At 38.9% G+C, this 26,693-nt stretch overlaps 1 protein-coding gene, 1 long non-coding RNA gene and 1 pseudogene across 5 annotated transcripts in view; 2 read left to right on the top strand and 1 right to left on the bottom strand.

Annotated features, from left to right (window-relative positions):
* Nucleotides 1-841: 841 nt before the first annotated feature.
* Nucleotides 842-12,515, bottom strand: SMNDC1 (survival motor neuron domain containing 1). Of its 2 annotated transcripts, none has more exons than XM_026494087.4 (6): nucleotides 12,283-12,515; nucleotides 10,952-11,071; nucleotides 5,980-6,122; nucleotides 5,203-5,364; nucleotides 2,567-2,720; nucleotides 842-2,093 (listed from the first exon to the last, which is right to left on the bottom strand). In XM_026494087.4, exons 2-6 carry the CDS (start codon nucleotides 11,069-11,071, stop codon nucleotides 1,956-1,958), a joined length of 717 nt encoding a protein of 238 aa, XP_026349872.1. In that variant the 5' UTR covers nucleotides 12,283-12,515; the 3' UTR covers nucleotides 842-1,955. The 2 variants fall into 2 exon arrangements, with proteins under 2 accessions (XP_026349872.1, XP_026349874.1); XM_026494089.4 differs by lacking the exon at nucleotides 12,283-12,515 and adding an exon at nucleotides 8,094-8,281 and having other exon boundaries at nucleotides 10,952-11,040.
* A 112-nt stretch (nucleotides 12,516-12,627) lies between these two features.
* The window catches only part of LOC113251920 (uncharacterized), a 56,973-nt gene continuing 42,907 nt past the window's right edge, over nucleotides 12,628-26,693 (top strand). For all 3 annotated transcript variants that reach the window (XR_003314650.4, XR_007190040.2, XR_006408951.3), the window contains exons 1-2: nucleotides 12,628-12,963; nucleotides 16,667-16,768. This is a non-coding gene — a long non-coding RNA (uncharacterized LOC113251920). The remainder of the gene's footprint in view (nucleotides 12,964-16,666; nucleotides 16,769-26,693) is intronic.
* On the top strand, nucleotides 19,553-20,754 carry LOC113251919 (protein FAM136A-like; annotated as a pseudogene).

Raw genomic sequence — 26,693 nt, 5'->3', positions numbered from 1 at the left:
GGCATGCTATACACCTTTTTAAAAAATGTTTTATATAGTATGGTCACCGTTATTCCTTTTCTCTCTCCTGCAAAGCCCATCCAGGAAAATTAATGTGCAGAAAGGAAGGCCCTTGGGTCAAAGGAGATACAAGGCCCAACACAAGAATCTTGCCTATACAAATAACAGGTAAATTACTATTCCAACAACATACCAAGGTAATCTCACCAAAACCCATTCCGTGTGGTCACACAATTGTACCAAATTTCTTTCCAAGTGCTTTTGAATTTAAAGGGTTCCCTTGCAATCCTTTGAAGATACCATTATTAGTTCTTAAGAGATTTGTTACACTACTAGTAACGACAACAGTATATTTTTAGTTCTTCAGGCTAAATAGCCCTGTTCTGCTGTAATTTGTGCCTTGTATTTAAAAAAGACTTCACCTTTCATTCTGTCCTACATTCTCTACCCTGTGGCCATAAATTATAGGAAGGAAAACTGATCCTCATGGGTTGGGAGGGAGATGAAGAGGCAAGATAAAGAATTTTATTTCTCATCACTGTCCTCCCTAAGTTTCAATTTGCCAAAATACTTAAAAGTCATTAAAATTTTTATTTTCTTTTACCAAAATGTACAAACACCTCTATAGACAGCACAAGCCCTTAAGATAAAAATAGTTTGTCCTTTAGGATCCAATTTGTTATGTCTAATGTAAGAAGTACATAAGGATTTATTGAAACCTTTATCACATAGTCAATATTCTCTTCTGTGGAAATGATGAATGCAAGCAAAAACACTGAAGCTTAATCACTCTATCAATGCTGCCCCTAGGATTTCACCACCCTTCTGGTAACACACCCTGGAGATTTTAAAAACACTTTATTTAATAAAAGTTAAACATACAAAAACTGAAATTAACACATACCCTAAAAATCACCATCTTCCATTAATAGGAAGACACTTTACTATGCATATATTTGGCTTAAACTCAACTCAGAATAACTGTGATGTTCACTTTTACCAACAAATGCTGACAACTTGATCTAGTTAACAAAAATTACAAACAGCTACATGAACATAATATACAGGGAAATTATGGTCAGATTAATGCACAAGAAATACAATAAATTTTTAATGATGAAACATTCAGTACTCTTGTTCATTAATTTAGCCTTGGGTTTTTTTTTTTTTTTACAAAAATAGTATCTACACTGTATACAGGGCTATACATCAGCTTTTTGTTTTCTTATATAAACATTACACATCCAAAAAATGGTACCACTACCGTAAGGGAAAAATCAACATGTTTAAAAAAAAAAAAAAAAAAAAACCTTAGAAAAGGAAGCTGGTCATAAACATGGTTCTTACATAAAATTAAAACTCAATGAAAAAATTTTAAGAGCTGGGTCAATTTTAGAGATAGCCTAATAGGCTTAGGAAACAAATTATTGAAGGAAAAAACCTCAAAGTAAAGTTTGCCATTTTAAATTAATCAAATTAACCTATTTTTAGGCTTAATTAGCAACAGCTAGGTTTAAGTTGAAGGAAAAAAAAGATCTCTTTAGCAGGTTTGTATTTTGCCTCGATGTTCCAGTGAATTGCTACAATATGTGGCAAGTTCAAAGCATCTGAAAATTCCAAGTTAGAACTTTACCAAAAGTACACACCATCCATTAAGTAAGGGCCTGATATTAGGAAGATCAACAATTCATCTAAGTGCCGTATTTATGCAGCATCTATCTAGAAAAGTTGCTTTATTCAACAAACTTTGAGGAAACTGTGGTAGTAGTAACGAAAAGTTAAATGAATAGCAGTTATCAAATGCAATTTCTTCAAGTTTCGTTCTATTGAAGTCAAACAAGGACGACAATGGTATCTTCCTTACTCATCTAACAAATAATTTACCTTTAGAAAAATATAAGGATAAAAAGGTAAATGTAAAGCCCTGCAGAGATGAAATCCAACAGTTTTTCTGATTATTGAGGCATCAAATGCCTGACATTGTATTTAGAGGTATCTTGATATTGTGTCATAGGTTTATCAGCAATTCCACAAGTTCCTACTCCAACTTTTCCGGTTACACTCTCAGGTGAAGCAAAAATACTCCTTTTTACCTAGTGGAAATGAAACAAACCATTCTGATTAGTTTTTTGGGGAAAAGATTTCCAAAATACACTTAAGAAATATAGTACACATCAAGGGAACTGGAGTGCTCTTTTAAATAAAATCTACCAGTGATGCCCAGCATAGAAAGCATGTTAACAAAGCAGGTAGGGTTCATCACACTCCCTCTAAGTGGTATGTAAGGTAGCAAGCAGTTTTTCAAATTCTAGTTTATAGAAGGGTAAACAATCTAGGTCTTTTGTAATTTCTGATACAAACTCTCTCATTCATAATGTATTTGAGAGAGACAGTGGCTAATGGAGATGTTTTGCTATAAGCCCAACAGAAGATTAAAGAGGATTCTGAATTCAAGATCCAGTTATGTATTTTTTTAAACGTATATGCCTCCTCTTTCATTTTAAAGTTATTTTAATGACAATTACACTTTTCAAATTTATGAAGTACAATAAACAGATTTACCTACCTGGCCTTTTTTGTTTTTAGAATAGGCTCTGTTGTTGAACTGTTGCCATTTAACCTTCTGGTCCTCTCTTTCCTGCTCAAGTTCTTTTATTCTCTGTGCTTTTTTCAAAGCTTTCTTCTTTTTATATTCACGCTGCTGGGCAATCATTTCTTTTCTGTGTGGATATAACAGCTAAATGTCAACTCTTAAGATTTAATAGATGATTTCCTCAAGAGATATTTAGCATTACAAAAAGCAAAAACAAAACAAAACAAAAATATCCGTAATAAACTTACACATTACATGAAGAGAAGCACTAACACCAACAATGCCAATCACCCAGACTACTAAGAAATGTTACTTGAAATACACAGCATCCCTGGAAGCTTTCAAATCATATCTGTAATCTATTACCTATTTAAATCAAATACATTTTTTTAAGATTTTTATTTTGCAGAGAGTGCGCACGTGTGCAAGTGGGGGGAAGAGCAGAGGGAGAGGGAGAAGCAGACTGCACTGAGTGCCTGACATGGGGCTTGATCCCAGGACCCCAAGATCATGACCTGAGCCAAAATCAAGAGTCGGTTGCTCAACAGACTGAGCCACCCAGGCACCCCTCAAATCAAATATTTAAACTATGACTTTTTGATGTTTACATTGCTTTTGCCAGGTGCATTTTAGAAATGAGTTTTAACATTAATAGTGTTCTAAACCTTTATCCATTTCTAAATGGACGGTTAGCAAGCTTAATATGCCGCATTTAGAAAAGAGATGTAATGCTGATAAAACTATTTCATCTAGGGGCGCCTGGGTGGCTCAGTCGTTAAGCGTCTGCCTTTGGCTCAGGGCGTGATCCCGGCGTTCTGGGATCGAGCCCCACATCAGGCTCCTCCGCTGGGCGCCTGCTTCTTCCTCTCCCACTCCCCCTACTTGTGTTCCCTCTCTCGCTGGCTGTCTCTCTGTCAATAAATAAAAAATCTTTAAAAAACAAAAAAACAAAAAAAAAAAAAAAACGATTTCATCTAGACAGGAAAAGCACAGCAGCATTAAGGGGAAATCACAGCTTAAAATTCTTAAAAACAAAAACTGGGGTTTTTAAAAAAACACTCCTCTATACAGGATCAGGGCCTACAGCTCTCTCAATAATTTCTGCTCAGTGTACATACTTTCTCACCAAAAGGATGAAGAGGTCCTTTAAAAAGAGGCAATACGATCTAGATGCCTCTGTATCATATAATCACCACTATGAAGCTAAGTGTGGCTTTTTTACACCTATGTCAGAGACTTAAAAACAAAATAGAGATGTTACATTGTTCTACAATCTGATTTTCTCATTGGGATACTCAGGTGATATAATTTTCCCAAGTTCAAATATATTTATATATTTGTAGCAACTTAAGTTTTAAAAGCTCACGACAAACCCAAAAAAGAGAAAACTGTGGCAAATATGTGTAAGTTAACCAAAATATTGTTAATTTTACCTCTTAAATACCATTCAAACCATACACTTCTCTCCTACTGCTGCTTCCTGGGTTCAGGCCACATTATCTTACATCTGGATCACATCAGTAGTAGCCTTCCCTCTGCTGTCAGTGAGTATTTGAAAGCTCGACTACGATCACATCCTATCTCTTCTATTTGAAATGCATCAGTGGCTGTTAAGCTCTTTGTGATCTGGCCTTGACCTCTCTAACCTCTTCTCTTGTCAAAGCACCCACCTTTAAGTCCCAAGTTTTTACCACAGGAATTTGTTACTTCTATGTTCCAACCTTGTTTTCTTTTTCAAAAGTAAACATTTACTGAACTCTTACTACATGTCAGGAACTGTGCTACATGCTTTATAAATGCTAACATTTAATCCTTACAATCCTACAATGTAGATACTATCAACCCTGTTTTACAAATAAGAAGTTAAGAAGTTTGCCCAAGGTCATACCTTCAAGTTCATTCATTACCTGGCTAACTCCTTTTCTTTTCAAATCTCAGTTAATTTTTTTTTTTTTTTAAAGATTTGTATATTTGACAGAGAGAGAGTGTGTGCACACATGCTCACACACAGAAGCAGGGGGAGCAGTAGAGGGAGAAGGAGCAGCAGGCTTCCCATTGAGCAAGACGCCCGATGCGGAGCTCGATCCCAGGACCCTGAGATCATGACCTGAGCAGAAGGCAGACGCTTCAACTGAGCCACCCAGGTGCCCCCAAATCTCAGTTTAGATGTTATTTTCTCAAAGACATTTGCCCTGATGACTGAAGTGCAGTATAGGTATCTTTTCTTCGTTCCCTTAAAGTACCCATTATGTTTCCTTCATAACTTCTATACTTAACTAGTTAAGTGTTCCTTTAATTTTGTGTTTTGTTCTCTGGATTATAAACTCAATCAGGACAAGGCCAAAGCTGGTTGTCTTCACTGTGGTGGAAACCCAACACCTGGCTTAGTGAGGTACATAGTGTCCTCTTAATAAATATACTGAATGCCTAAGTGGGCCTAGGCATACACATACAGACAAGATTGATCCTATACTGCTAATCTTCAAAATAACGGTGAAGAGTATTATAACCTTTTTACCCTAATCTAACCCTGCATGGATTTTGCAGACTACCTCAACTACCAAAATGGGGAAGATTACACTTAAACTGCTAAAGTCAAAATCACTTACTTTGACATGGGTTTGTTGCCACTGTCCTCCTTTGCCTTCCTTCCTTCTTCTACAGGCTTGAGGTTCAACAGTGGGGTCACTTCAGCATTGCCGTAGCCAGCAAAGGTGATTGCAGCAGTGCCGTTTTCTTCATCTATCTCCTCGATCTCCGCTTCATAACACCTGTAAAGATATCATGACTGTAAGCAGGTGAGTAAAGGTTTAGTACTCAGCCTATAAGACTTACACTGCAGTGCTTCAACTATTACATGTGTCTCAAATGGAACTTCTGTCATCAGTTGGCTCTTTAGTAAAGATAATACAAAACAGTGGTTGGAGTTAGCCATCTACTATCAAAAAAAGGGGTCCTAATCAAAATATTGTCATGAAAATCTCTTATATGTCTATTAAGTGTGCTTTAGTCAGTCTCTTTGAGAAAAGATATTTTTTATAGGAATAATTTCAGTGTATGTGTTTCACCTAAGTCTAAGAGAGCCAACCATTCACTCAATTTTCAATCTGAGGAAAAGATTAAGATTATTTAAGCTATCCGTTCATTTTCCTCTGCTTTGATTTTTCTCTCCTCTAGGATCCAAGCCCTTCAGCTGCCCCAAAATGTAAATCTAAAGCTAAAAACTGAACACTGTATTAGTGGTAACCACCCAAGAATCAAATTGGCTCTACGAACATATTGACTACATAGAAAGATTAAAACAGGGTAGTTCAAACTGAATAAAAACTTCTTACCATTGTATTTTATTATTTCATGTTATAGTTAGAGGTTTTTTCTACACTTACTGTCCATCTTCACTCCAGATTGCCATACACTTGTCTCCTACTTTCCATGAATGAGTGGGCTGAGTAGAAGCAAAACTGTCTGAACTTGCAAGAGTTTCAGAAGGTTGAGTTGATAGAAGGTCTTTGGTTAGTTCTATAACTTCCTAAAAAGAAAAAACAAAAACCATAATATTATTTTTATAATTCGCTTATCACCTACTTTCAACAGGTTTTCAGTTTTTGATGACGATAGCTCTCACACCATATACCATTTATTAAGTACACTACACATATTTATTTGTAGTTCATAACAATACTATCATGTAGGTACTATGATTATCCTCACAGAGAAACTAAGATACAGTATTTTATACAGTGGTGGAACTGGGATTTAAACCCGGACAATTGCCTTTCCACTTATTAACCTCAAATACTAATAAAAAAGGGTAGACTTGAGCTTATACCATGCATTATTTCTTTTTTCAAGTAAGCTCTAAACCCAATGTGGGACTTGAACTCCCGGCTCTGATATCAGGAGTCACCTGCTCTACTGGCTGAGCCAACAACGCTGCCCTACCATGCATTATTTCTAAGTGCCTATTTTAGCTACATAGATCTAATATGAGAAATAGTCAATTATGAAGGACTAAATTAGGTTCAAGATCATTTTTATCTCATATCTTGTCACATATATTTCATGCACCTGGACTGTTTTACAGGGCATTATTTGGCAGTAGTATTAACTCTCTAGTCAACATATTCTCTCCCCACCCGTCAAAATAAAACAAAATAAAACAAAACCCAAACCTCTTGAAGCAGCCTGATTAGTAATAAAAATGTTCCTGCTCATACATATTTCTACTAAAATACTATAGGCACATATAAAAAGCCAGTAGTCTTCCTATTCATTTATAATAAAACTTGCCCCATCCTGGTCAGCAAATTACCAGGTTAGATTTAAAATATTCTAAAAAGTACATGAGCACAGCTTCATTTAAAAGGAAAAAATAAAATTTAACACACAGGCAGGCAATACCTTCCTGTGTGGCAAGTATTTTTTCTATTTCAGGCTTATACGTACTGGCTTCATTCAAGGGTGTTTGGTAGGGTTGGTTAAAAAACTTAATAGTACGAATTGATAGACTATGCTACCTATTCGCTATATTTTTACTCTGATGAAGACCTATGTAATGCATCACCTTATCTGATTCATTTTAAAAACTTGCATACCTGCCCCCACTGTTGCCTATAAAACACCTTAAAACATCACACTGTGTTTTGGGAGAAAACGTAGCAAAGTTAAACTCTATAGTGAGTTTCCTATGGCTCCCCCTGAAGTTTTATAGTAGTAGCTCTGCTTCAGCAGCCAAGAAATTATATATTACCTTTCTCCTAAAGATTCTAGATCTTCATGGCTATTTCTGAAAAACTAATATCTGAGCCTTCAAAAAAAAAAAAAAAAAAAAAAAGGAATATTAAGCCCTTGGGAGAAAGGCCAGTTTTGTGAATTAAAAAACTAGACCAACTCAGATCTGAGTTAAGAATTCAGTAGAGTAGTATCTTTAATGAGATTTTATTGGGTGCCAAAGAGCCATTTAAATACCTTTTAATTAGACAATCCTTTGCAAATAAAGCAAAGAACTTCCACATAAATAGATCATGTACTATACAAAGAAGGAGAGTAAATTATCCAGTCTTGTTTTTAACTAACCACTATTAGGGCCAAGAATATAACCCAGTAAGCCTGACTCAAGAGCCCATACCATCCCTATCACTAAATAATTCCATTTAACTAAAGCACAAACATGATTTCAACATTTGTAGGTCTCAGGTTTAGACCCCTACCTCTCTTAGCATAGAGCATCTTGCCATTTTATTTTCATAAGGAAATACATTTTCACCAAAGGGTCCTGAAAAGCTGTGCATGTTACAATTTTCAGAGCCCTGCACTAAAGGATTGGATTTTTAAAAAATCCAAAGCATTTATTCCTAGTAGTCCTTTCATTTTGCCATGTTTCACATACCCCTCCCAACAAGCTATGAAGACCCTTCTCAATGTTTTCTTTACATGTGCATACGGACCAAAGTATTAGAGAAACTATTTTATGTATGAGGGGGTTCTTAAAGGTACATACCATTAATTACTTTTCCTCCCCCAAGTCTGAGTTCTGAAACTGCTCCTTCATCGACAGATGGGCAGCAGTTACAGTAATCGGCAATTCCAGGAAGCATCAGATGTTGTGATCTACATATCAGCAGGTCAAAGGGTGCACTCAAGCACTCTGCTTACTGAAGGAAGGCGTTTCGGGGATGCAGAGAGCCACTGTAATATATGAGACAAGTGACTTGACCCCTGCCTCCTTTAGAACCAGTTTATTCAGCAAAACAGCCTAATAAATTGACTATTTTTGTGATTATCACAGACTGCCTGGGGAGCTAGTCAGGTAGCTAGCCTAGATCTTACTATACCCACTTTTTTAAGTGAAAAAAGGCAATTAGGACTTCAGTAGATCAATGTGCTGCCTGCTGAGTAACTTTATTCTATATGAAAGACAGTACATAAAAAAGATAAACATGGAAGGCTTACTGGCAAAATGAAGTCACTGAAAAAATGCAGAAAAGCATTTTGTCATAAATGAAAGGGCAAACAGATTCATAACCGGGGTAAAGACATTCCACTAAAGGAACACAAAACAAAGGAGGCCACAAACTCAGTCATCAGTCTAAACAAGTTTTCAGCAAATATAAAAGGCAGAATTAAATATCAAAGGCATGAGGTATATATCCCAGAAAACAGAGAAGAGATAAAAAGGAAAAATATTTTGAAAAAATCCATGATAAAACAGAAGCTGTAACTGTAATCAATGGAGACAACAATCACTAGGTGGAAGCAGATATTCAAACACTTTTCAAAACTATCTAATCTTCAATGACGCCTTCTATCTTTGAGTAATTTTCAGTTCAAAAGAGACCTGTATCTAGCAAACCGAAATGACAAATGTTTTCATGACAAAATAAGAGGAAAAGAAACCGTGATCAAGATATTGGTCAGGGAAAACATTCTGTATTATTACTATCTGAAGTTTTAGAACTTAAGCTTCTAAATATGTGCTATCCAATATGGTAGTCACAAGTGGCTACTTAAAAAAAATTAAAAATTCAGTTCTTCAGCTCCCCTAGCTGTATTTCAAATATTCAGTAGTCCCTAGTCGCTGCAGTACAACACAGTGGATATAAAACATTTTCATAATGGCACAAAGTTCTACTGGACAGTGCTCTTTTAAATGGTTATAGAAAAGGATACTTCACAGATAAATGACCCCCAGATCCTTATTAACTGAACCCTAAGTAAGCCATTTATGTGCTTACTTCAATGCCTACCACAACAGTCTCTCTCCCTACGATACTTCCATTATAGACCGTGTCATAGTAAGGCAATTCTGCCTAGACTCTTGAAGTTTATTCTAGAAATATTAAAAAAAAAAATAATAATGTTTCAACCTTCACTCCCAACTTCCCCTCTACCAGTTCTACACATATCTTTCTTCCAACTGCCCAGATAGCAATATACATAATACCACAATGTTTTATTTTCTTAAAAAAGGACTGCTTTTAAGGTGGTAAAAGAAGATGCATGCCAGAATCTCTCTTTGAGGTAAACAGAAAGTTGGCCTGGGAGTGGGAGAAATTGCTCCCCGAACATCTTTTTAGTATTGACTAGCACTCTCAAATTCACTGGTCTGACTTCTACATACTGAAGAGGGGTCCTGTTTTCTGTGTTTTTAAAAATTACACACTATTGCAATTTCAGGCAAGTTTATCCTAATTCCACAATTTGAACCTGAAAATATTCAACTCATTTTAATTATGCCCAGATAAACTCTTTCAAAGTTCTGAATCTGGACCCCATTTCAAATAAGTTTCATTTATTTGCAGTTCTAATATCCCTAAAATATTAATTTTAATGGGCAAGAGGCTGACAAAGGGAAGGAAAGGATTTAGATAGGATAAAGATGATTCTGGTTTTGTACCAAATCAGTAAAGAAAGACCATCAAATCAAAGCACGTTTTAAAACTTTCAAAAAACCAGGTTCAAAATTTTAAGTTCTCAAATTTATTAAAATGAAGTGATACATATGTACATATATACAGTATTTTTATCAATCAACCTCATGTTCTGAGAAACAACAGATATTTACCATAAGGGTTTTATGCTTGTCTTGAAACCCCAGTGCAGGTTTTAAAAAGGCAAGTCTCATACCTACTGAACCTTCCCATGACAAATTAAGATCTCCTTTCCACACCCATTCAATTTAACTTCAACAAGTGTCAACAACTACAATGTAAAATCTAGCCTTAAATTCAAACATTATGTAGCATTTAGGCAGAAAACAAGTATCTCTTTATATATCTTCATAATATGTTTTCCAATACAAGATGTTTACCTGCTAGCTTTGAAACACACACACTCTCATTTCATTTTCAAAGAATCTTGTGACATTAAAAAGAATCTTAATCAGGTTATATTTTTCTCATTGTTTTTATCATTTATAAAATGCTTCCACATTTGTTTTTTCAATACCAATAAAACAAATTAACTTTTTTTAATTCCATGTATTTTTAATTAACTCTCAAACTAAATTTCCTTTGCCAAATCTTTAAAAATAAAAGCACTTTCCACTGTAAAGTTACATGTACCTCTTCTCTAGAAGGCTTGACAGAGACATCTATTCAACTTATTTTTAAAAATTATATGAACATACAAGATTTACGTAAGAACAGTGCTTTACTCATTTTAACGTCTATAACTGAGGAAGCAACCCTACTTCTGTGAGCCATGTACATGTGCGTATACACATGTACACACAAGGGAGGATAGTGGAAGAAACACTCCCCTCCAAATGGTGCTTTGGATTCTAAGCAATAAATTATTTGAAAAACACAGAAATACTTTTTCCAAGCAATGTAACTATTAGTGACCTCTTATACTTACTTGTAAATCTTTCTTTAATTTTAGCAAATCTTCATTTTCTCCGTTTCCAGACAATGCAGCTTCAACTTGCTGGAGTTGAGCTTTGTAGCTTGCCAGCTGCTTTGCTAGATCCTCTGACATCTGGGGAAAATAAAAAGAGTAAGACCATGAAAACTGAACCAAAAACTCCATAAAAGTAATTTCCCTGTCTGCCTGACTTAATCCTTACCAGTTTTGCTCCCAACTCCTTAATATAATTCATTGCTGCAGCTTAACTTATACTGTTACCTTTACTCTTAGTTCTGAGAAAAGCTGTGAGTCAAATCCAAGCTTCAAGGGAATGGATTCCGCAGATTATAAACTCATTTTGTTTCTGTGTGGAATTTATCAGACAAGAGCTAAGATAAAAGGAAAAAGGAGAATTTCTAATTTTCTTTCAACTCCTGTAACAGGTCAGACACTGTATTTGGCTCAATTCATAGGGCTGTTACATCTTCGCCAGGAAAAAAAAAAAAAAAGCACGAATCTGTTGAAAGAGTTGAGACTTAAGAAAAAATATTTTTAAGCACTAAAGAATACTTCCAAAACAAAATATAAATGGCTTTTGGATTAACTACATAAATAATACTCTCTACATGAGCTATTAATTAGGAAGTGTGTTCAGAACCTTTCCTCCAAGAGCAAAAATATTTCACTCGGTCACTTAAATATTGCCTATGCAGCCTCTTCATTAAAGAAAACACTATCCCATTTAGGCATTCTAAGGAGCGTTGCCTTTCACCCCATCTGGCTCATTCTTCGGAAAATAAGATACAAGAATCCTTTCTCGATTTACAAAGCAAACACGCGGGGTTTCCAAGGACCCTTCTGTCTTACAATTCCCGTCCGACCACAGCCTATAATTTGGAAGGGCTCCAAAAAGGCTAGAGCAAGCTAGGCACCCAACACCTCAAAGCCCGCCACAACTGGTCGATTATTTCAGAACTCGAAATTCCAACACAAGCTCCAGGGAAACGGAAAACACAAACGGAGCGGACCCCAGCAGTGCCGGAGCCTCACACCCCCAAACGCGCTCCGCGCAGAACGGCTGAGGGCTTCAAGAGGCCTTCCCATCCCTACCCCACCCGACCGGTTCCCGGCTTAGCCCAGGCCGTCGCCACCGCCCGGAGGTCCCAGCCCCGTCCGGAGCCGCTCAGGGCCCAACTCCGGGTGGGAGAGGAGGCCGGGCCCCTAAGACTCTTGCCGGCGCCCAGGTCTCTCCGATGCGGCCCGCTGCTCGGCCTCAGGCCTCCGCTTCAAGGAGAGGCCGAGGCCCGGCGAGGCCCTGCTCTCTCCCTCACCGGCGTCGTTACCTTGTGTGGGGCTGGGGGCAGGGCAGCAGGAAGGGGTTGGGGCAAATGAGCCCAGTGGTAGCGGCGGCGACAGAGGCAGCAGCACCAGTAGGAAAAATCTCCGCGGCAACAACAAGGCCACTCGGTCCGAAATGGGAGAACTCGGTCTCCGATGGGGGGGGAGGGGAAGAAAGCCGGGAATTGGAAGGAGGAAAAGACAGAAGCGGGTCAAAACTCGCGAGAGGTTAAAAGCCTCGCGAGACCTCGCCCTACCCACGTGATGCCCAGCTCTCTCTGGGCCGCCCATACTTACTCGCTCTAGGGACGCGGAGTGGGCGGAGCTTCATAGAAAGGAAATGGCGTAGCTGCGTTGCGCCAGGGGCCGGATGTAGGTTTGTCTTATCCCAATTTCAGCTGTGAGTGCAGAGTTCTTGACTTCTTTAGGAGTTCTCGGCCCCTTCCTGAAGTTCCCAAGGGAGTAATCGCTTGTCCCTCCTTAGACCAGCGATGCTAGGAGGTGAGAGGAACGGAGTTCAATGCAGCGTGCATACCAGTGGTTGTTTCGCAAAATGTGGTCCCCGCAACCCCAGCATCACCATCGCCTTGTAATTTATTACAAGGGCAAGTTCTCAGCACCCACTCCAGACTTCCTGAATCAGAAACTCGAGGTGGCTCAGCAGCCTGTTTGAACAAGCGCTCCAGGTGATAACCAATATCCGCTCAAGTTTTAGAGCCATCGCTTTATATAATAAGAAAAGCCTCCGTAGCAATAAAAAGCTAATTAAATTGTGGCAGAGCCTGTTGGAGAGAAGGTTGATTTACTTAAAACCATTTTGTTAGAACCTATTTGGTTTTAATAAAGTAAACTATATAGGTTAATCTCGCCTGATAGAGAAAAAATCTCCAAGTTACTGTATTGGATAAGCAGAATGAAGTGGATACTTCCATTTATGTTTAAAAAGAAATGTATGTTTGTAATAATATATACTCTCTGGATGGATACATAAACCTATCTAGAGATTTGGAATAGAAGGCAAATGTTTTCACTGATTATCTTTTTCACTGTTTACCCTTTCTAAATTTTTTCCATACGTATATCATTTTTTCCAATTAAAAATATAAAATCCTGTGAACAAAGAGGCTATATGAAAGCCAGGAAAGAACCTTCCCGGGGCCGGGGGTGGGGGTGGGGTAGGGTCTTTTGCTGGACCGTTGAGTAGGCCCTCCTCTCAGATGGGCTCTTTTGGACTGTGACAACATGTTGCTGTAGTGCCTTCTTGCTTTTTTGAAGGAGCCTTCCCTTTTCTTCTCTACATACACAGACGTAACCCTCTTAATGAGTCAGATAACCTACAGAGGTGGAAACTAGATGAGATTTGTGATAATTGAGATGGCAGTTTGGAAGAACTGAAATACTGCAGAGGGCAGCAGTGCACAGCTAGAATTAAGAGGGAAGAGAGACCAGAAATGATGTGCTTCCTTAACATGATAGAAATGTGTTTAAAATATAATGTAGTTTTTAAAAACTGCACTTATTCTAATTGTCTATTTGAAGAACTAATGAGAGGAGGATCTTCCTTGAATATAAAGTAACGTTGCAATTGTGTAAAAATCTTTCACTAAAGAGAACTCTTTTTTTATTTATTTTATTTAAGTAATCTCTACACCCAGTGTGGGGCTGAACTCAGGACCCTGAGATCAAGAATTGCATGCTCTTCTGACTGAGCCAGCCAGGCACCCCTCAAATAAGAGAACTCTTAATGAACCACCTCCAGATCAGAAAATAGGAAAATACTTATTATAAACTTACTTATGGATTTATCATCTTGATAGCTTTTATTTTCAGGATTGCTTTTAATCTCTCACTCCTCTGTACAACATAGATTATATTTGGTGGGGAAAAAAGCAATATAGTTTTAATTTTAGTTCTCATAAAGAAATAACAGTTATATAGAACAGGGGCCATTCTAAGCACTTTACATGTATTCATTTAATTTTCAGAGCGGTTCAGTAGCTATTAGAGACAAAATTGGAGCAAGTATAAACTTTGACTAAGAGTGATACTTCAAATAAGTGTTCAGACTTACCCCTCCACTGAAGTGTGAAAATCTACTTTCACTGTCTAATTTTTCTTAAAACATTCTCATTCAAATTTGATCATGTTTATTCTTCAAAAAGAGCAGTATCTAAAACCTATAGTTCTTTAAACCTGGTATTTATTTTATTGAAACCTGGTAGGTAAATAATATTTGAAGACTCCAAATTGTCATTAGAATATACAGCTATTTTCTTTCACCACTAAAGAAAATTAAAATATAGCCGCTGCCTTGGAAATGTGCCAACCCACTGCAGAGCACAAGAGTATGCAACAAACTATTGGTTAAATGAAAGATTGGATTCTTTTTTTTTTTTTAAGGTTTTATTTATTTAAGATAGAATGCAAGCACGGGTAGGGGGGAAGAACAGAGGGAGAGAGACAAGCAGACTCCACTGAGTGTGGAACCTAACTCAGGGCTTGATCCCAAGACCCTGAGATCATGACCTGAGCCGAAATCGAGTCGGATGCGCAACCGACCGAGCCACCCAGGTGCTCCAAGAGATTGCATTCTTTAGTTTAGCTTTTATTGCCTCCCTTCCTGACTAAAAGTAGCACCAGATTTGCCCACATGTTTTACAGTCTTGACGAATGCCTAAGATGATGAATTAGAGATGTGTATATAGTCATAAAAACTGCTTGTGCCTTTGCCCTCTTTAGTCATAATAGGTGTTTTGAATGTTTGCATGAAGAGTTGCTACAGGGCAAGCTACTGGCTTTTTGTAATCATTGAGTGTTTTGCACACAGTGCATTGAAAATATACCCTGAGGTGATTCTTAGGTGGCATCATTCATTTAAAGGTGACAGAAAAACACCTTTAAATGGATTCTGACCAATGGAGGTGCTCATCAGTCATAGCAATTCTGGTTTATTCACTTAAATCTGCACTGCCTTGCTTATCTTAGGATGTGCATTTTCAGCTATTCCTGTGTTTTACATGTACCACTAAAGAACTGAAAACATGCCACCGAAAAGAGAAAACAGAATTCCTTCAGTTTGAAAAAGATTATAACCTGAGGCTTTACAAGGATCAGAAATGGCAGAATCATTCAAAGTTCTTTAGACATATTTGAAAATGGTATTTAGGGGCGCCTGGGTGGCTCAGTCGTTAAGCGTCTGCCTTCAGCTCAGGGTGTGATCCGGGCGTTCTGGGATCGAGCCCCGCATCAAGCTCCTCTGCTGGGAGTCTGCTTCTTCCTCTCCCACTCCCCCTGCCTGTGTTCCCTCTCTCGCTGGCTGTCTCTCTCTTTCTCTGTCAAATAAATAAATAAAAATCTTAAAAAGGAAGAAAGAAAGAAAGAAAGAAAGAAAGAAAGAAAGAAAGAAAGAAAGAAAGAAAGAGAAAGAAATGGTGTTTAATAATAGTCTTACATATGTTCTTGGTGGGATGTACTCTGAGGGCAAAAAGAACAAAAAAAAAATCTCGGATGTCACAGATTTAGTCTAATAGTACTATTGGCAATGCAATTTTGAAACTCTTTAATGTCTACTATAAAGTGAATAATATATTTATGTTAGAAATCTGGGAGAAAAGACATGAAAAATATAAAATAAAAGAAGGTTTTGGGGGAAAGCCCTCAAGTTAAATTTGAATTAGAATTGTTTTTGTATATATTTCTTAGAAGCATATATATAATTTCTCCCAATTGAGGGTGTCCATATCTTGATATCTAGATCCCTTTCTCCACAAAAGAAACAGCATTTCTTGGAGAAATGGTTGTTTTCAGGTCTCAGACCCAGAAAATGCAAAAGTACAAAGGTGAGCCTAGAACACCTTGCTGGAAAGCAAGGAAGTACCCCAAAACTAATAGGATCAAGTCTGACTCCTCTGGCCAAGTGTGTCAAGTTAGGCTAAACAGAATAATGACTGTGATAGATGAGCAAAGCATTGAATGCATTTTTAAAGTTCCTAAATCTAGAGTGATACTCAGAATCAAGGGTGAGGGAAGGGTTTTTTTTTCTTTGTAGGAGAATGCCAGCCAGTACCTACAGATGGAATAATAGAGTTGGAAAAATCGGCATGTGTAGTCCTCAATAATTGAGGCAAAGATCATCAGTAGACGCTAGAACCTATCTTGTAAAAGGAACTAGGGAAAAGGGGATGTTTGCACTGTCACAGTATCACCCCACAGATTACTTAACTATAAAGTAATTAACCTAGTGATCAAACTTGGCACCACAAATGGTGAACAACCTGACTTTATAGGCCTTTTGAGTCAATGCAACATCAAGTAACAGCATCACCAATGAAAGAACTCTGCCAAAACTGCTTAACCTGAATATAATCAAGCCTTTTGACCCAATTTCAGTCTACAGGAAATGGAGATAGAGGAACAGATAAAATGACCCTGAGGGAAGAATCTGATCCAGAATGTGAGACATTCTAAGAAAATGCCTAAATTCTTCAAAAGGTCAGTGTTGTTAAAAAGAGTTGTGGAGGGATGCTTGGGTGGCTCAGTTGGTTAAGCTTCTGACTCTTGATTTTGGCTCGGGTCATGATCTGAGGGTTGTGAGATTGAGTCCCGAGTCAGGCTCCACGCTGAGCTGGGAGCCTACTTCAGATTCTCTCTCTTCCTCTCCCTCGGCCCCTCCTCACCTCAAAAAAAAAAAAAAAAAAAAAAAAGTGGGGGACTTTTAGATTAAGAGGCAAAAGACCAAAAGATAGAACAATAAATACAATGGGTAAATCTTGATTGGGTCTTGGTTTGAAAAGGCTATAAAAGAAATTTTGAGGATACTTGGAAAATTTGAATATGGACTGGGTATTAGATGGTACTGTATTATTGTTAACCTTATTGAGTGTGAAATTTACTTAGGTTACTTAGAAGAATGACCTGCTGAGGTATTTAGGGATGAAGTGCCATACATCTGTAATTTATCTTTAAATCGTTCAGCCAAAAAAATTGTATGAAATTTCATAAAATTCATGTGGGTGTGTGTATGAATATATATGTATACGTGTGTGTGTGTGTGTGTGTGTGTGTGTGTGTATCCTTGTGTGTATATACACACACAGTAGTCTCCCCTCATCCACATTGGGGGGGAGCATATATTCCAAGACCCCCACTGGATGCCTGAAACCGCAAATAGTACCAAACCCTATACATACTGTTTTTTCCTATACATAACATACCTATGATCAAGTTTAATTTATAAATTAGGCACAGTAAGAGATTAACAATAATAAATAATAAAATAGAACAACTGTAACAATATACCATAATAGGGCCACCTGGGTGGCTAAGTTGGGTAAGCATCTGACTCTTGGTTTCAGCTTAGGTCATGATATCAAGGTCATGAGGTTGAGCCCCACATTGGGCTCTGTGCTCAGCTCAGCATGGAGTCTGCTTGAGATTCTTCCCCTCTCCCTCCCCCTCTGCTTTACCCCCTCCCCCTTGCACGCACTCTCTCTTTAATAAATAAAGTCTTTAAAAAACAAACAATATACAATAATGAAGATTATCTGACTGTGGTCTCTCAAAATATCTTCTTGTAGTGCACTCACCCTTCTCGTGAGGACGTGAGATGATAAGATACCTATGTGATGAGATGAGTGAGGTGAATGACATGGCATTGTGACATAGTGTTAGGCTTCTGTTGACCTTCTGACTATAGCTCAGAAGAGGATCATGTGCTTGTTGACTGCAGTTGATTGCGAGTAACTGAAACCATGGAAAGTGAAACTGCAGATGAGGGGGGACTAGTGTGTGTGTGTGTGTGTGTATATATGTGATTAAATGTAGGTGTGTATATACATATGTGTATGTGTATAAATTGTGTGTGTGTGTATATATATATATGAAGAGAAAGAATTAAAATGTGGCAAGATGTTAATGGTCGTTGGAGAGGATACATGTGTTCATTGTACTAATCTTTCAACTTTTCTCTATGTTTCAAAGTTTTCAAAATAAAAAGAGAAAAGTATTCATAAACTAGCTAAAATAGTTTTAGGGGTGTGTGTGTGTGTGTGTGTGTGTATTTGGGAAATGGTGGGGGAAAACAGCAGATAGATAATTGAAAGGATCTCTAGGAGCTAACAGTTTACCAAGCTTAGAAATAATATGAGAGATTACAAAAGCGTCCTTAATTGTCAGAAACAAAAGGCTGTAGAAAGCTGGATGGGTCAAGGTCTAGCAGGAAGATGTGGGCAGTGGAGGCTGAAGCAGTCACAGGAGCTCTTTGAAGGCCAGGAAGGAAAGCTTGAGAATCAATTACTTTGACTTACCCACATGCAGGAGAGGGTCCAATGGGCCTTGCCCTCTGATGTGGTGACAGGAGCTTTCTTCATATTTTTTTGGCCCTATTTGGCTTTCTCATATAGCAGTCTCTAGTGGTAGTCTTAAGATGGTCTTAAAACTCGGAGTTAATTGGATTCATCTGCATCACAGCCCCAGAAAAAACCCTCTTTATCTGAGTATTTCCCTATGTTCTCGTTGACTATCTTAGAAAAATACATTTTTCTAAGATATCACTTTTATTGCACAGTGGATAATAGAACAGTTCATTGCACTTCATATCACTTTTATTGCACAGTGGATAATAGAACAATCTTTTTTTTTTAATTTGGGAGAGACAGCATGCATGAGCAGGGGGAGGGGCCGGGGGCTGAGGGAGAGGGAGAAGCAGACTCCCTGCTGAGCTGGGAGCCCCACATGGGGTTCAATCCCAGGACCCTGAGATCATGGGCTGAGCTGAAGGCAGACACTTAACCTACCGAGCCACGCAGGTACTCCCCTTCTCTTTTATCTTAAGGATACTTAAAAACAGCCTGGGTGGCCTGGGTGTACGTACCCAGATGTAAATAGGAAAAAGGAGACAGTTAACACAACTTCTTTCCAGAAGTCAAAATAAGCCCTGGAGTTTTGCCCCATGAAGACTAGTGGCCTATAGTTTGATGTGGTCACATTTAGCCATTTTATTGACATAGTGTCAGCAGTTGAAAAAAAAGTACTGTTCAATGGAGGCTTCAATGCTCAAAGAACCCATTAGGTAGCAGTGGGGACACAGGCATCTTTTGATATCCGATTACTGTACCGCACCTCCCCTTCCCCCCCCCCCGCCCCCTCCCCCCCGGGATGGAGCCTTAGAGAAGTAGCATTAGTAACATTGTCAAGCAGCTTTTTAGGGGAGGAGATAGGGAAAAAACAACAACCAGGGGGGAAAAATTATGGTTAATAGTATCTAACAGATGAAGAATTGCTAGTCACCTGGACTCAACTCCTGTTCTCGGTTTTACTATATATGTTTTTATTTGTTCTTGCTATGATTCCTTCAATAAAATAACTTTATATCCAAAGTCCTATGTCCACTCTTCATTGTGTGTAATTAGTGCTCATGAAAAGCTTTTTGTGGTCCTGGTAGGTGCCATAGGTTGGGGTTCCTGGGAAAAGGACTCAGATTTCCATGAAGAAGTTTATTGGGTAGTACCCTTTGAATCATCACCTGTGAGAGTGACAGGAGCAGGGCGGGGCAGAGGGAGAAGCAGCTGTCACACAGCTGCCGCTGTCTTCGGTCATTCTTAGAGGAACTCTGGACCTGAATGGCCTTTTAAAGATTCTCTACCCCTTAAGTGAAGGGCGCCAGGACTTTATACCCACCCAACCCCAAATGATCAGCCAATAGATGTGGGCTGTGTCTGTGAAGGGGACTGAAAATAATTCAGCTGAAAACTATCAGCCACCAACATGCCCTAGTGCTGGGTGAATGAGCACCTGAGTCCTAAAATGGGAGTCTGGGCAGTGCACTCCAGCATCCACAATAGGGAAGAAGGCATACTTTCTCTGTATCACCCCTATTTTTAGGCACCTCTGATGCCTCTCTTGCAGAAGCTACGTGTATTAGAAACTGTGAAACAGGGAGGCCTTAGCACCGGAGTCCATGTGGGCACTGCTGCAGGGGGGCGTGTAGTGTGGGATCGCCATGACAGAGCTGCAGCAGCTCCAGGTGTAGGAGGCAGTAGACTCCATGGTGAAGAGACTGGAGAGAGAGAACATCCAGAAGATGCAGGGCCTCATGTTCTGGCGCCATGCCAGCTGTTGAGGACAGCCAGGTGTCCATGCAGCAGGTGCACCAGTGCATTAAGCGCTGCCATGCACCTCTGGCTCAAGCCTAGCTGGAGAAGTTCCAGGACCGCCTGGCCCAGTGCCCATGCATTGCAATGACAAATCCAAAGATTCAATAGATGCAGGAAGTAAAGAGCTTCAGATGAAGTGGCAGCTGGAGACTTGTGTGTGGATGACCACATGCAGCTCATCCCGACCATGACCAAGAAGATGAAGAAGTCTCTCTTATCCATTGGGAAATAGAAGTCTTTGCAGTTGGCCATCAGGGCTGACAACAGAAATCTATTTAAAAAGAGAATTGGGAGTTTTGGTCTTTTAGGTGACATTTATGAAGAAATTAAGGATGGTATCAAGTTTGAGGCACGTGTCACTTCCCTCTGGACACTGGTTCCTTTGTTTCAACCCTAGAAAGTGAAATGGAAAAAACTGGTGCTAAAATTTGGGTCAGAGATAGCACAGGAGAGTTTTTGATAGCTTAAGTTTCACATGCTTCTCCTGGCATGAGGGCTCTCCCTTGTGCCAAGCCAGAGCCTTCCAAGGTACCAGATTCTTTTCAGTACACAGGTACGAACAGGCTGGCAGCTTCCTCTAACCTGCCTATAATCTGGCGGAGTGTGAGCAGAGGTGTTTCTGTTTGTTGCCTACCTCCTGTTTACCAGAAGGATCACCAAATCATTTTCCATAAGCTGTAAAACAAAATCTATGAGGTCACTAATTTAGGTGGGAAAAAAAGGTTTCTGGCTCTTTGTTTTGCTTGGTTTTGTTTTATATACAAGGGCATGAAGTTGATTTAAGGTGTGGAGTTGGGAGAGGTAGTTTGGATAAGAACTTTGAACAGTTCCTTGTAGGTACGTGTTTCAGGCCATCAAGATGTGGATATATATTTCTTGAAATACACATTACATCTTTTGGCTAGGAGACCCTGCAAAAGCATGAGAGGCAACGTAACACCGAGTATGGGAAGCACCCCTTCCCTCTCACTGGTTGCCGTGCTGGGCCCTGAGGCTCTCTGCAGCAGAGCCACAGGACAATCTTGCAGTAGTAACACTCTCCCTTGAAGGGAAAGGGGGTTTTGATTGCACTGTATACCAGAATCCAGGAAATGAACATTGAAGGAGGAACTTCTTAATTAAGAGAGTTATTAAGTACTAGATTTAGAAAAACTGCTTTTTTAAAAATAATTTTTATTTTGTTATATTAGTCACCATACACTACATCCCCAGTTTTTGATGCAATGTTCCATGATTCATTATTTGCATATAACACCCAGTGCACCATGCAATATGTGCCCTCCTTAATACCCATCACCGGCCTATCCCAATCCCCCACCCCCCTCCCCTCTGAAGCCCTCAGTTTGTTTCCCAGAGTCCACACTCTCTCACGGTTCATTCCCCTTCTGTTTACCCCCCCTTCATTCTTCCCTTCCTTCTTCTACTGATCTTCCTATTTATGTTCCATAAATGAGTGAAACCATATGATAATTGTCTTTCTCTGGTTGACTTATTTCACTTAGCATAATCTTCTCCAGTCCCGTCCATGTTGCTGCAAATGTTGTGTAATTGTTCTTTCTGATGGCTGAGTAATATTCCGTTGTATATATGGACCACATCTTCTTAATCCAGTCATCTGTTGAAGGGCATCTCAGCTCCTTCCACAATTTAGCTATTGTGGACAATGCTGCTATGAACAGTGGGGTGCATATGGCCCTTCTCTTCACTACGTCTGTATCTTTGGGGTAAATACCCAGTAGTGCAATTGCTGGATCATAGGGTAGCTCAATTTTTTAACTTTTTAAGGGACCTCCATACTGTTTTCCGAAGTGGCTGTACCAACTTGCATTCCCACCAACAGTGTAAGAGGGATCCCCTTTCTGCACATCCTCTCCAACATTTGTTGTTTCCTGCCTTGTCAATTTTTGCCATTCTAATTGGAGTAAGGTGGTATCTCAGTGTGGTTTTGATTTGAATTTCCCTGATGGCTAATGATTTTGAACATTTTTTCATGTGTCTGTTAGCCATTTGTATGTCTTCATTGGAAAAGTGTCTGTTCATATCTTCTGCCCATTTTTTGATTTGATTATTTGTTTCCCGTGTATTGAGTTTGACAAGTTCTTTGTAGATCTTGGATACCAGTCTTTTATCTGTAGTGTCATTTGCAAATATCTTCTCCCATTCCGTGGGCTGCCTCTTAGTTTTTTTTTACTGTTTCCTTGGCTGTGCAGAAGCTTTTTATCTTGATGAAGTCCTACAAGTTCATTTTTTCCTTTGTTTCTCTTGCCTTTGGAGATGTGTCATGAAAAAGGTTGCTGTGGCCAATGTCGTAGAGGTTGCTGCCTATGCTCTCCTCTAGGATTTTGATGGATTCCTGTCTCACATCGAAGTCTTTCATCCATTTGGTGTTTATCTTTGTGTATGGTGTGAGAGAGTGGTCAAGTTTCATTCTTTTGCATGTAGCTGTCCAATTTTCCCAGCACCATTTATTGAAGAAACTGTCGTTCTTCCACCGGATGTTTTTTCCTGCTTTATCAAAGATTAGTTGCCCAAAGAGCCGAGGGTCCATTTCTCTATTCTGTTTCATTGGTCTATGTGTCTGTTTTTGTGCCAGTACCATGCTGTCTTTGTGATCACAGCTTTGTAGTACAGCTCGAAATCCAGAATTGTGATGCCCCCATCTTTGTTTTTCCTTTTCAACAGTTCCTTGGAGATTCGGGGCCTTTTCTGGTTCCACCCAAATTTAAGGACTGTTTGTTCCAGTCCTTTGAAAAATGTCATTGGTATTTTGATCGGGATAGCATTGAAAGTGTAGATTGCTCTGGGTAGCATGGACATTTTAACTATGTTAATTCTTCCGATCCATGAACATGGAATATTTTTCCATCTTTTTGTGTCTTCCTCAATGTCTTTCAAGAGTGATTTGTAGTTTCTAGAATATAGATCCTTTACATCTCTGGTTAAGTTAATTCCGAGATAACGTATGATTTTTGGTGCTATTGTAAATGGAATGGATTCCCTAATTTCTCTTTCTTCAGTCTCGTTGTTCGTGTATAGAAATGCAACTGATTTCTGAGCATGATTTTGTATCCCGCCACATTACTGAATTGCTCTATAACTTCTAGTAGTTTGGGGGTGGATTCTTTTGGGTTTTCCATATAGAGTATCATGTCATCTGCGAAGAGAGACAGTTTGACTTCTTCTTTGCCGATCTGGATACCTTTTATCCCTTTTTGTTGTCTGATTGCTGTTGCAAGGACTTCTAGTACTATGTTGTATAATAATGGCGAGAGTGGGCATCCTTGTCTTGTCCCTGATCTTAAGGGAAAGGCTTCCAGATTTTCCCCATTGAGAATGATATTTGCTGTAGGCTTTTCATAGATGGTTTTTATGAAATTGAGGAATGTACCCTCTATCCCTACACTCTGAAGGGTTTTATCAGGAAAGGATGCTGTATTTTGTCAAATGCTTTTTCTGCATCTATTGAGAGAATCAAATGATTTTTGAATTTTTCTTTCTGGATAAAATCTAAGATACTGATAGATTTGCAAATGTTAAACCATCCTTGCATCCCAGGGGTGAATCCCACTTGGTCATGATGGATAATCCTTTTAATGTGCTGTTGGATCCTATTAGCTAGGATCTTGTTGAGAATTTTGGCGTCCATATTCATCAGGGGTATCGGTCTGTAATTCTCTTTTTTGATGGGGTCTTTGCCTGGTTTGGGGATCAAGGTAATATCGGCCTCATAGAATGAGTTTGGTAGTTTTCTTTCTGTTTCTATTTTTTGAAACAGCTTTAGGAGAATAGGTATTATTTCTTTGAATGTTTGGTAGAATTCCCCGGGGAATCCATCAGGCCCTGGAGTTTTGTTTTTTGGAAGGTTTTTAATCACTGCTTCAATCTCTTAGTAATTAATTGGTCTGTTTAAAAAATCAATTTCTTCCTGTTTCAGTCTTGGTAGTTTATAGGTTTCCAGGAAGGCCTCCATCTCTTCCAGATTGCTTATTTTGTTGGCATAAAGCTGTTGATAAAAGTTTCTAATAATCCTTCCTATTTCATTGGTGTTGGTTGTGACCTCTCCCTTTTCATTCATAATTTTATTAATTTGGGTCCTTTCTCTATTCTTTTGGATAAGTCTTGCCAGTGGCTTATCTATTTTATTTATTCTTTCAAAGAACCAGCTTCTAGTTCTGTTGATCTGCTCTACTGTGCTCCTGGTTTCTAATTCACTGATCTCTGCTCTAATCTTGATCACCTGCCGTCTCGTGCATGGATTAGGCCTGTTCTTCTGTTCCAGCTCCAGCTTCTTGAGGTGAGAATATAAAAACTGCATTTTAGATTTTTCTATTCTTTCGAGTGAGGCTTGGATGGAAGTGAGGCCGATCCTGGAAGGTCCTTATCTCTCCATCAATTCTGAATAACAGCCTTGCTGGATAAAGGATCTTGGCTGCATGTATTTTCCCCTTAGGACCGCCTTTGCAGTGTCCCATAGGTTTTGGACCAATGTGTTTTCATTGTCATTGGTCCCAAAAATTGTTTAAACTGATTTTTAATTTCCTGGTTTACCCAATCATTCTTGAGCAGGATGGTTCTTAGTTTCCAAGTGTTTGAGTTTCTTCCAAATGTTTCCTTGTGATTGAGTTCCAGTTTCAAAACATTGTGGTCTGAGAATATGCAGGGAATAATCTCAGTCTTTTGGTATCGGTTGAGACCTGTTTTGTGACCCAGTATATGGTCTATTCTGGAGAAAGTTCCATGTGCATTTGAAAAGAATGAGTATTCTGTTGTTCTGGGGTGTAGTGTTCTATATAAATCTATGAGGTCCATCTGGTCCAGCATGTCATTCAAAGCTCTTGTTTCTTTGTTGATTTTCTGCTTAGGTGATCTGTCTGTTGCTGAGAGTGGAGTCTTGAGGTCCCCTACTATTAATGTATTATTATCTATATGTCTCTTTATTCTGGTTAAGAGTTGGCTTGTGTATCTAACTGCTCCCCTGTTGGGGGCATAGATATTTATAATTGTCATATCCACTTGTTGGATACATCCTTTAAGAATAATACAGTGTCCTTCTGTTTCTCTAACTACAGTCTTTAGTTTAAAATCTAATCTGTCTGATATGAGAATTGCTACCCCAGCTTTCTTTTGAGGTCCATTGGCATGAAAAATGGTTTTCCATCCCTTCCTTTTCAGTCCGGATGTATCTTTAGGTTCAAAATGAGTCTCTTGTAGACACCAAATGGATGGGTCATGTCTTTTTATCCAATCTGCAACGCTGGGCGTTTTATGGGAGCATTTAGGCCATTCACATTGAGAGTGATTATTGAGAGATATGATTTTAATGATGTCATGTTGCCTGTGAAGTCTTTGTTTCTATAGATTGTAAATTTCTGTTCTGTGTCACTCTTGGGGCCTTTTTACTTTTATAGAACCCCCCTTAATATCTCATGTAGGGCTGGTTTGGTGGTTACAAATTCCTTCAGTTTCTGCCGATCCTGGAAGGTCCTTATCTCTCCATCAATTCTGAATAACAGCCTTGCTGGATAAAGGATCTTGGCTGCGTGTTCTTCTCAGATAGAGCTTTGAAAATACCCTGCCAACCCTTCCTAGCCTGCCAGGTCTCTGTAGACAGGTCTGACGTTATTCTGATATTTTTCCCTCTGTACGTAAGGATTTTCTTCCCCCTGGCCGCTTTCAATACTGTATCCTTGGATCTAATATTTCTGAATTGCACTATGATGTGATGTGGTGTAGATCGGTTCTCATTGACCTTGGGAGGGGTCCTCTCTGCCTCTTGGATATGAATGCTTGTTTCCTTTGCCAGATTAAGGAAGTTCTCAGCTACAATTTGTTCAAATATCTCTTCTAGACCTCTCTCTTTCTCCACCCCCTCGGGGATGCCGATGATTCAGATGTTGGAATGTTTCATTGAGTCAGTAATCTGCCGTAACCTACATTCTTGAGATTGGATTTTTTTGAGGCAAGTTTCTGTTTTAACTTTCTCTTCTACCATCCCATCCTCCAATTCACTAATTCGTTCTTCTGCCTCATTTACCCTGGCCATCAGAGCGTCTAGTTTAGATTGCATTTGATTGATAGCATTTTCAATTTCTCCCAGATTCTCTCTCATTTCCGCCCTTAGAGATTCTATATTCTCGTTAATATTTTCATTAATATTTTTTCAAGCCTACACATCATCTTTTTTTTTTTAAGATTTTATTTATTTATTCGACAGAGATAGAGACAGCCAGCGAGACAGGGAACACAAGCAAGGGGAGTGGGAG

The sequence above is a fragment of the Ursus arctos genome, unplaced genomic scaffold (assembly GCF_023065955.2).
Source record: "Ursus arctos isolate Adak ecotype North America unplaced genomic scaffold, UrsArc2.0 scaffold_7, whole genome shotgun sequence".
Lineage (NCBI taxonomy): Eukaryota > Metazoa > Chordata > Mammalia > Carnivora > Ursidae > Ursus > Ursus arctos.
Note: the sequence above shows the minus strand (reverse complement) of the source record. Positions and strands in the feature narration are given on the sequence as shown.

Coding starts and splice junctions, on each gene's coding strand:
- SMNDC1 (XM_026494087.4), bottom strand. CDS start 11,071: ATGTCAGAGGATCTAGCAAAGCAGCTGGCAAGCTACAAAGCTCAACTC. Junction 6,123..10,951: donor AATTAAAGAAAGATTTACAA/GTAAGTATAAGA, acceptor TTTTCTTTTTAG/GAAGTTATAGAACTAACCAA. Junction 5,365..5,979: donor ATCTGGAGTGAAGATGGACA/GTAAGTGTAGAA, acceptor ATATCTTTACAG/GTGTTATGAAGCGGAGATCG.